The 10673-nt window shown below is 51.2% G+C and overlaps 1 protein-coding gene across 1 annotated transcript; it reads right to left on the bottom strand.

The window, feature by feature from the left end:
* Nucleotides 1–320: 320 nt before the first annotated feature.
* LOC146178550 (uncharacterized) lies at nucleotides 321–2897 on the bottom strand. The gene is made up of 4 exons (XM_084579995.1): nucleotides 2689–2897; nucleotides 2484–2609; nucleotides 2079–2173; nucleotides 321–421 (listed from the first exon to the last, which is right to left on the bottom strand). Exons 1-4 carry the CDS (start codon nucleotides 2895–2897, stop codon nucleotides 321–323), a joined length of 531 nt encoding a protein of 176 aa, XP_084436121.1.
* Between the last annotated feature and the right edge of the window lie 7776 nt (nucleotides 2898–10673).

The following is a 10673-nucleotide window of genomic DNA, read 5'->3' as shown; positions in this document are numbered from 1 at the left end:
GTCGCTGTGTAGCGAACACGGAGCTGGCGGCATAATCTCTCCAGCTCCCAGGCAAGAAACGCCCTTCCCAGTCTTCAGCATCGGCAGAGCCTGGCGGACAGTAAATGGAGGAGGATTCTGCTTACTCTTTAAGCCGGTAGTTGTGCAGCACAATGCAAGCACCAACGAACCTGTTGATGTTAATAGTCTTAGCCTTAAAGGGTGTGGGGACCGCGCCAGCCACATTTAAAGGGAGCGCTTTTTCCGAGGCTACCGATGCGCCGCCACTTTACCCGTTCCCTCTCCCCGCTCATTCCGGTATAACCGGTCCCGCGCGGGGGCTATAAAGTGAGGCACAAGCCATCGCCTCTCTCTTCGCTCTTGGATGACACGCTGGCTGCTGCCGAGCTGCTCTCCTGGCAAGGACCCTGACCCCCCGCATCTGCATGGACACCCGACTGTGAGATAAAGATGTTTCTTACACAGCCCGCTGTGTGTGTGTCTTGCGTATCCCATGGGCAGAGGAATCGCCCACAAGGGTCGGCGCAGAATCCTCCACCGCTGTGCCAGGATGCCAAACGCGTTTTCTATGATGCGGAGTGCCTGGCTCAACCGATAATTAAACGCACGCCGCTCATAGCCAGATGAGGGCAGACTGGCTTGCAGTTTCGTGCGAGGCTGAATGCAAGAACATGACATATAAATCAGCAAAACATTGTGCAATTCTCATTTGCATCCAGTCCGCTATAAAACCTAGCATTCTACTAAACTTCTCAGAAAGCATGGCCCTGAGCCTCTGGTGAAGCTAGAAAGTTTCAAGCACAAAGCAGAGTGCTGCCTCAGGCTCATATGCTCAATGTATAAAAATTAAAACTACAAGTGCGTTGGTACTCTTGCTACTACATGCATGTGAAAGGCATTTCTGTAATGCAATTTCTATCCTCTTTACAATATCATGTTCATTTGCCGATGTCACCAAACCAAAAACTGTCTAAATAGGTGAAGAAAAGATGGTGCAAAGATAGATTTGCGACATTGCACAATAGCTTTTATGCTTTACACTGGCATATGTTATGCTTTCTTGTAGTCGTAACATATGACAAACGTTCACACCAGAAAGGCAATGCCTGGAGAAGCAAAAAAAAATTTGGATTTGGATTATGGCATATGCAGAAAACAATTATAGAAAAAGTGCTGTATCACTGGCAGGAATAAAGAGTGAAGTCAAATGTCGAAGTCCTCTACCTCGTATTGGATATGGCCTCATCATAAATTCTTTCAGTGGGAATGCCTCGTCCCCAACAAAGAAGTATGGCAGTGGGCCCTCGGTGCGAATAGGTGTTGCACCTAGGAAGCCCCACTTGCCCCGAGGAACTTTACTCTTCAATGTAGATGCGGAAAAAATTCCACCGTCTGATTTCTGATTCGCTTCCACTGTGTCCCATTTTGACATACAGGAACATGCACAAAAAATATATATATAGTTTCAAATTTAGCGCACACAGAGTAGCAGTGGATGTGTTTGTGATAACTATTATTTAGTTTCAACCGGTAAGTGGATTTTACAATATTATTATGTTGTTGCGCTTGTGTACTGTTCTTTAATTTTGAGCCTGCACTGAAATTCAAAAGCTTGCATAAGCTGTTGCCCTTTGCATAGTATTAAGATCGACCAAGTGCCTTATATTCACACTATTTGATGGTTTGCAACCATGAAAGCCTGTGGTGGTTCTTTAGGTTATTAAACCAGTGTTAATTAGCTGATGCTGCCAAAATTGTCAAAGAATGCGTGATGTGCAAAAGGTAGTGACGTGCTTTCCATCGATGGCACCGACACAGTGTGGCATTTGCCACCTTTCTTCACAGTCTGCTGCAATCTGCAGAATGGGTTTCAATGGTGTACTTCTATAAATCAAACTGAATTACATTGGTCACTAACACATTCCTGTGAAGCATTGCGGAAAAGCCATGTGCATTAACAATCTGTGCCATTAGAGCAGAGCAGCAAGAAATTTGGCTAAAAGATAGTTTACCCACCTTTAGCCATCCGTCTGCTACTTGTGGACGGGTGACACAGAGTGGTTTAAGAATATCCCAACGTGCTTGGCAGACTGTTGCCACCAGGCAACACGCTGTCCATCTTCCGATTAGGAAATTATACAATTCCCTCAGACACTGACCTGTGGCCAGGAACCTACAAAAGGAATTAAAAAAAAACCTGACCTGATCATCATCTATATATATATTAACTGTGAGTGATGTTCACTTATATGCCAAAGATATGATCCTCGTATATAACCTCACCGCAAGAATTACATTAGATTGTCCTTACAAAAAAAGCATGCTCATTCGCTGCTATATGCAGCCTGATCTGTTGAAATAAAATTCAGCCAGCATTAAGTTATGACATGGTCATAACTAAAGTACCAGCTGTTACTATAGAATGTAATAGTAAATATTTGACTGCTGTGAAAATTTTCTATTTTTAGAATAACGCGGCTTACCTGAGCGTCATTGCCAAGCGGTCTGGTGCTAATATCGCACTCCTGAACCTGGTATTCTGCACAGTGATAGCGCTTCGTACCAGGCTCAAGAGTGTGTCAAAGGTCCGCGGTGGCATGCGGAGCAATCTGCGAAGGGCAAAACAAAAAATTGAAGAAACAGGTTTCACTTGATAAATTTGAACTTGAGCTTGAAATGAAGTCTTACTCTCTGAAATACTCCTCGTCATGAGCCCTTAGCTCCGGTAGAAGGCGGCTTGCGTGCCTGGCCACCTCTCGCGATCGTAGGCACGGATGGACCCACCACCGACGCCGTCGTCGTTTGTGCGCTGAGAGCGCTGCAATGGCTCGAGCGGCCGCAACGCACATCAAAATGGCGACGACGTCCTCCTCCTCCTCACTTGAATCTTCAAACATGATGTTTTACGGGAAAAATTAGAAGTATGCGGGACGAGTGCAAGGATGGCGCAAGCGTTTCGCGTTGAAGCAGACGGAAAAAGCGCACGAACGGTGGTATTCCCGGTGGTTCTCGTTCGGAACGAGAACAGAACGAGAAGGCGACAGTTGCAAGTATGAGCATCGATAGCGGCGAGCTCGACCTCATCTAGTCGCAAGTGTGAATAGACCTTTAATGCGAGTACTCGAGCCACTGTCGGAATGCACGGCAGGCCAAGGCCATCCCTGCTCCTCGGAAGGTGTAGGATGCGACGGGCGGCTAGTGCTGTCCTGCCATCCCAAACAAAAGTCCCTATAAGGGACGTGAGTCTGTTCACTACAGTGCGCGGGATGGTCGCGATACGCGCCACATAAAGGGTGAAAAGACACGCTGGTGTGTTGACGACACTAAATTTTAGCATTGAGCGTGAAGTTGAAACGCGCTGAGTCAGAAAGGGTGTGCTTTGCTCGCGAGAGAACTACGTCCCATGTCCGGGGGTAGGCCCCGCTTGGCTCAAACAGTACGCCAAGCGCACGCACTGCGTCCACGAACGGTACGGCGGCGGCTAAAGGGCCCCTGAACTGACCGAAGCGGAGTGCGTTACTTTTCTTCATGTTGAGCTGCGCTACAGATACAGCTGCGTATACTGAAACGATGTTCAAAAAAACAATGAAGCTTTCATTGTCACGCACGAAGAGTGAAATGTCGTCCGCGTATGCAGATACAATGACAGTCTACTGTCCTACTGATGGAAAACCTCGAATACGCCTGTCCGCGGCGACCCTACGCAGCAGCGGGTCGAGCGAAAGTATGAAGAGTACCGGCGAGAGCGGGCACCCCTGACGCACTCCCCGCGTAATCGAAAAGCTGCCGGCAATTTGGCCATTCAGTACTAGTTCACTGCTAAGATTTGTGTAAAGGCCACGTAGGAGCTGAATGAATTTGTCAGCAAAACCACATGAGTGGAGCACGGTGAACAAGTAGCCATGTTCTACGCAGTTGAAAGCCTTTGCCTAGTTCAATGAAACGAAAGGTCCAGTGATCCGTTTGGCACTGGCATATTCGATTACTTCTCTCGTCAGTGTCAGCGAAGCGAACACCGATCGTCCAGGTACCGAACAGGACTGGTATTGCTAACCAAATCCTGAAGGTAGATTCGCACCCTACGGACCCGCAATGTGACTACAAGTTTAGAGCCGCTGTTAAGGAGGGTAATCGGTCGCCACGATGAGGGATTCGACGGCGTCATGCCCTCCTTCGGAATTCGAACGATACGGCAGACACTGAACGAGGAGGGCTTGGCACCGCTCTCAAAGAAACAGTTTACGAGCCTAACTAAAGAGGGACCGAAGATGTAAAAGACAGTGGAATAAAAACCGGTTACTAGTCTGTCAGGACCGGGAGCGGTCGACTGGTTCATGGCGCCGAAGGCACAACCCACCTCCTCCAAAGTTGCTGGCTCCTTAAGTGCCGAACATGCGTCTTCTGTAAGTTGAGGAAGAGGCCCACAGAAGGAGCCGAGAGCTTCTTGAAAATGCTCTTCCTGGTCGAGGCCTTGCGACGAAAAGAGAGCAGCGAAATTCTCGATAAACGAGTTGTGAATGTCAGCGGGTTCCGAAGACGTCGTACCGTCCGCAAGCGTGACGCTCTCCACGCGAGTTCACCTGCTACTGCGCTAGCCAACGGCTCGAGCATCTTCGAGGTCCGCGGCATCCTCAAGCGGCACGTTTTATGGTCCCGCGGAGAGGGATGCGCGTTAAGTGTCTTCGAGGATGCGGTGATAACGCTCGCGCAGCGTCTTGAGATATTCGCGCATCGCGAACGTAAGCGCTTCGCCGCCACGTACGATGCGCATACGGTGCAGAACGTCATTTAGCATCGTCGTGAAGCGGAAACGCCGCGCTTTCCCCGCCCGCAGAAGAACATCGCGCCAATGTGTTTTCAGTGCCTCCCAGGTAGCAGGTGTTATGTCGCTAACTGCCGCCACAGACAAGCTCAACTGTCGGCATATTTCAGTGAAGCACTGTTCATCGCGTAGTACCGCTGCATCCATACGCCACATCAGGGAGCTGTTTGCACGGCCCGGAGCTGCTCGCAGAGTAACCGTGACCGGTAAGTCATCACTTAGTTTAAGGCCTGGTGCCATGGCGGAGGGGATGTAAACTCGATCTATTCGGCTCGCGGTCGGGCGCCAGACTCGTGTTGCCTCGAAATAGTCTCTGTGAAGAGTGACGCGCGTCCTCTAAGCGAAATGCCCGCACTAGCTTTCCAAGTTCTTTTGCGTGGTAATTGGAGGCGCCCTGACTAGGCCACCTGATGTCGCTCATTGTGTTTAAAACACAACTAAAATCCCCAAGCAGAAAGTGGGGCAAGTCGTCGGGAAAGTATGCCATGATGGACCGAAATAACTTGTTTGTCAGACTACGCGTAACTGGCGCGTACACGTTGACAAAACGAGTCCTGCGGCCATCCAGAAAAACGTGAACGACAATCACGCGCCCATCTATGCGATATGTACAAAGAGAACATGCCCTACATGTTGGTGAAAGAAAGATCACGCCTACGCCACAACACCTGAGTCCGGTAACGAACCTCAATATTAAAACGAGAACGAAAGTAAATGGCATCGGTAGTGGTGGTGCGGAAGTTGCACTCCTGCAAAAACAAAACATCTACTCGATGCGAACGCGCAAGATGAAGCACTTCCCTTTGCTTGTCAGGGTGGCGAAAGCCTTGCGCGTTAAACGAAGCAAAACGAAAAAGAGCCATCACAAAAAGGAGGAGGAACAAAGACGACTATACGTATCACAGAAACAAAGGAGCGGAGGAGAACAACAGACTCACGGAAAAGTTCGTCGGGCAAAGTATGTAAACGTGTCCGCACATTAGCACTAGGGAGGCGCTCGGGGATTTGATGCTCGGTCTTGAAGCCTCAGCTAATAACTCTACACAGGCGGCCAGGATGCGATGAAGTGCTGATTTCTGCGGGCCCGGGCCGCGACATGGCTTGTCTGGTACGTGCGTCTGTGTAATCAAAACCACAGTCAAACACGCACACACACACACACACACACACACACACACACACTCACTTCGCGCTACGCACGCAGTTCACCGTTCGCAGGCCGCAGCGACGAAGCCGAGGCGATTATTAGCCGGGAGCGAGAAGCGGTGTCCGCTGGTCGGCGCCGACTGAGCCGCGTTGAAGCCACCGCCAGACAGGCGAAGAGGAGGAAGAGGGTGCGGCCGCAGCGGCCGTTGAGCCTGAGAGGCGGCGCCATGGTGGTTATGTGGTGCCTTTCGCACCACTGCTTTCGAAGAAGATGCACAGCTCTCTGTGCCGGAAAAGTGACCCTTACCGTCATCCGCCAAAGGCGCTTGCATAGCGCGGTTCGCACTCAGGCGTTGCGAGCTCGCGGAGCCAGATCATCTTGCCACCGTAATGCCAGACAGGGTGACCTCCTTAATCAGGAGGACGGAGGTGGAAGCCGCCGAGTGCAGGAGGCGCGGGGCGTTCAGCAGAGCCTCCAGATTTGCCGCCTTCACATATGGAGCGGGCGTCGTCTGCAGCTCGTCGCCGTGCATGTACTGGCCCGCCACGGGTCGCGACTCCAATGCTTGGGACTTCAGAGCCGGGTACGTCTGAGGAAGTCTCGGAGTCGCTCTGAGAAGTTTTCACCTCCGTCACAGGCTCGCTATCGGGGGAGGGCGCCGTGGTTGCTCCGTCAGAGAGGGCCTCAGACGTGGTCGTCAAGGCCTCGTCGTCTTCCCTCTCTGCGTCCCTGCTGGGTGCCTGGGTGTCACCGGACAGCTCCAGGTTCGCGGCCTTTTCGGGTTGCACGCCAGGCTCCGAGGACGACTTGGCAGCCGCTGCATAAGAGCGCGGTAGGACACAATCCACCGTTGGATGTTCGTCGCCACAGCGCTTGCATGCTGAGCGGCCACTCGCCATATTATGGCCGTAAGCGCTGAAAAGACCGTAGTGCACCGCCGAACAAGCAGCGTCAACGTGACCTTCAACGGCGCACCTGGAACACACACGTTTCATCCCTCGATACTCCTGCATCACTCGGGTCCTAGTCACCTACATGAAGATGGGGAGTGACCGCGTCATTTGCAACTTGACCAGCCGCGTCACGTTCCGGACGTAACTCCTACATTGGAATGCTACTTCTGAGATGGATCGTACCTTTCCGTGCGGGGAGAGCGCCGCAGCGAGAGCCTCGTCACTGACACACGGGCAAAGACGGTAAACCGCCATAACCACCGGAGCTCCCATCTGCTCCAGCGGTACTTCTTTTCCGGCGAGACGCAGGACACATCTCGCCATCATTTTGGTCGCTTGCGCCATGAAAGACACGGTGGCCAGGAAATGAAGACCTCCGAGGTGCTGCAGGTACTGCAGCCTTCCTACTCCGACAACCTCCTCGATATTGTCGATGAGGCTGTCCGTCGGAGCATGATCCGGCACCATGAATGTGAAGCACTGTGCCTTGGACGGGCGCAGTGCCGGGGTCGGTCGTTTCATGAATCAATCCAGGGCCCGGGCAGCCACGATAGGAACGCGGCACCGGACAGGCGGATCCTCCGGGGAGAGTGCGGGAATAATTCTATACGCAGCAGCCTCCTCAGGAAACGAACTGTTTGATGAATTGCTCCCTCACGAGCGGCAGGTCTGCTTGTGGATCGGTAACGTGCGCACACATCGCACAGCACATGGACGCCACTTTGTTTTGCCTTCATAGAAACGCAGCCGTCGTGGTCGGGTTCAAACCCGGGAACTCCGACAAAGTAGTCGTGCGTCTTATCAATTCACCACTCCGGCCTTTCTCCGGTTTTGTCTGACACCCACTACATTTGCCTATAACTCGTCCAGTCGTGGCACTGCATGTTTCTCTCCGTTTTACCTCTTGCACGGTCGTGAGCCTCAGTTGCTGATTGACACATGCCGACCATGCTCACCCAGTTACTCGTTCGCGCTTGCAAGCCTCCCAAGTTTCTTAGCAAGATAACAGGTTTAACCTCGACAGCTCCTTCTTACTCGGGTGCCTTCCCGCCTCATTGGGCTTTCGAAAGTTCTTCTTTCTGGCTATGTGGGCCCGTACTGTGCGCAGCGCCAAGTCATAGCCTCCACGAGATTGAACGTGCCTTCCCCGAGTGCATTTCATTTACTGAACATTCCGATATCGTCCACGTCTCGCGCCTTAAGGCTTCAAGATCACTTGTTCTGACGCTCGCTAATCAGCAGCGCGACTGTGCTTCTGAGTTTGGGGGACACGTTACAGTCGAGCTATCGAAGATGAGGGAAACGAAGTGTGTGTGCGGATGACGCGTGGTTGGAGCCCCGATCCTACTCAAAATTGATCCCATTCTGTAACGGCCGGTTGGCACGCCCTGTGCGTCTTGACGCCCTCTTTGAGGACCGAAACGATAATGAAATCAGGGCAACCGCGCAATTAGAACGAATTGAGAACATTGAGGAATGGACGGAGGCACTCAAACGCCACGTTGGTGAGGCGACAAAGACGCTGGTAGGAGACGACGCTCCTGCGCTCCTGGTATAGCAGATAGCCGACTGCTCCACATGTGGGACGCTAAACAAAGCATGGAACGCAGGCTGAAGAAACAAAAGTGGAACAAGAATCTTAGAAGACGAATTGCGAGGCATAACAAGGAAATTGAAAGCTACGCGATCAAATTGTGCGAACAAAACTGGCTCAGCAGATGCGACGAAATGGAGGGAGGCATGAATCTCTCCAAAACGTGGGGCATGCTCCGGCATCTGCTGGACCCAAAAGATTCAAAAACTCAATCGGGAATAAGATTGGCAAAAGTCAGGCACGCCTTTGAAGGTGACGATGCGGCGTTTATGAATAAGTTAGTAAAAACGTATGTTGCAGACAACCAGCGTTCCCCACTCCCGAGCTACGGTGGCACGCCCAATGAGGCGCTTGACGCCCCCATCACGGAGGCAGAGGTAAGGGCGGAAATTGTAAGACTAAAAACTAAATCAGCCCCGGGCGCCGATGGGATCACCAATAAAATGCTAAGGAATCTAGACGATGACTCTATTAGTCTACTAACGGAATTCATTGGAAAAGTTTGGGAAACGAGCCAGTTGCCAGATCAGTGGAAAACGGCAAACATAATACTAATACCCAAACCGGAAAAACCAACGCAATTGGAAAATTTGAGACCGATTTCCCTAACCTCATGCATAGGGAAGTTGCTGGAGCACGTAATACAGACGAGATTAACGTGCTTCATGGAGCAAAACAACCTGTGGCCGCATGAAATGGTCGGTTTCCGACCACACTTGTGCACGCAGGATGTAATGCTCCGACTAAAGCATGATATCATAGACTCGCGATCGAGAGACGCCAAAGTGATCCTGGGCCTAGACCTCACCAAGGCCTTCGACAATGTCAGGCACGAGGCTATTCTCGAAGGGCTCGAAGTGCTCGGAGTAGGGGAGAGAACGTACAACTACATAAAAGACTTCTTATCGGCAGAAAAGCCTGCATGATATTTCAAAATTTAGAATCTCCTACGATAGGGTTAGGAAGCAAAGTCACACCGCAGGGCTCAGTGCTATCGCCTTTTCTATTCAACGTGGCAATGAGAGGCCTCCCGGGTGAACTTAACCAAATCAAGGGGCTAAATTTTAGCATGTATGCGGACGATATTAACCTCTGGATTAACCATGGGAGCGATGCGAGTACGGAGGAACGCCTGCAAGCAGCGACCGACATCATTGTCGATTACGCGGCTAAAAGGGGACTTTCGTGCTCCCCGCATAAATCTGAGTTGTTCGTTTATAACCCAAAGTACCTCCGCTGCAAGAATAGCGGGGAGTTTCATATTCAGGTGGAGGGCAAACCGGTGCCAAAAGTAGATCAGATCAGGATTTTGGGGATGGTCATTCAATCCCACGGTCACAACGGAGAGGTCCTGAAAAAATTAGAAAGTTACGCGATGCAAACCCTCGGGCTCTTGAGGAGGGTCGCCACTAAAGGAAGAGGCCTCAAGGAGAGAAATTTACTAAAACTAATCCAGGCATACGTAATAAGCAGAATCAGTTACGCCACGCCCTACCTGGACATCAAGGCCGGCGAAAAAGAGAAGTTAGACTGCCTGATTCGAAGATGCGTTAAGAAGGCGCTAGGACTGCCCATGGGTGCCTCGAGCGAACGACTGCTCGAACTCGGGGTGCATAACACGTGGGCAGAATTGGCGGAGGCAGTGCGAGTCTCCCAATTAAAGAGACTAAGCACGACCGAGACGGGCAGGGTAATCCTTGCAAAAGTAGGCCTCAACCCAGACAGGGGAGTTCAAAAAAAAAGTCACAATTAATAGTGAAATCAGGAATGCCTTGGTAGTCCCCTCCTTCCCTAGGAATATGCATCCAGAATTTAATGTCGAAAGAAGGGCCAAACGAGCTGAAGCTCTAGAGCGACGGTTCAAGAACATGGGAGCAAAGGAAGCAGTCTATGTTGATGCGGCAAGTGGCAGAACAGGTGCGGCGGTAGCTTCGGTAGTCGATGGCCGAGGGGCACCGGTATCCGCGGCAGCCATCAGAGGCCGCAACATAGAGACTGCGGAGGAAGTTGCGATAGCGCTAGCTTGCGTAGGAACAGAAGCCAAGTTCATAATTAGCGACAGCAAAACTGCCATTCAAAATTTTGGGAAGGGGAGGATATCGTCGGAGGCGGCCAAAATCCTCACCCAAAGAACAATAAATAGGAAAATTCAGTTAA

The sequence above is a fragment of the Amblyomma maculatum genome, chromosome 9 (assembly GCF_055883805.1).
Source record: "Amblyomma maculatum isolate TAMU_Amacu chromosome 9, ASM5588380v1, whole genome shotgun sequence".
Taxonomy (NCBI): domain Eukaryota; kingdom Metazoa; phylum Arthropoda; class Arachnida; order Ixodida; family Ixodidae; genus Amblyomma; species Amblyomma maculatum.
Note: the sequence above shows the minus strand (reverse complement) of the source record. Positions and strands in the feature narration are given on the sequence as shown.

What these genes read in the sequence shown, in the direction of transcription:
- LOC146178550 (XM_084579995.1), bottom strand. Translation starts at nt 2,897, where the DNA reads ATGTTTGAAGATTCAAGTGAGGAGGAGGAGGACGTCGTCGCCATTTTG. An exon ending in GACGAGGAGTATTTCAGAGA is followed by an intron (nt 2,610 to 2,688) that starts GTAAGACTTCAT and finishes TGCCCTTCGCAG; the next exon opens with ATTGCTCCGCATGCCACCGC. An exon ending in CGCTTGGCAATGACGCTCAG is followed by an intron (nt 2,174 to 2,483) that starts GTAAGCCGCGTT and finishes TTCCTTTTGTAG; the next exon opens with GTTCCTGGCCACAGGTCAGT.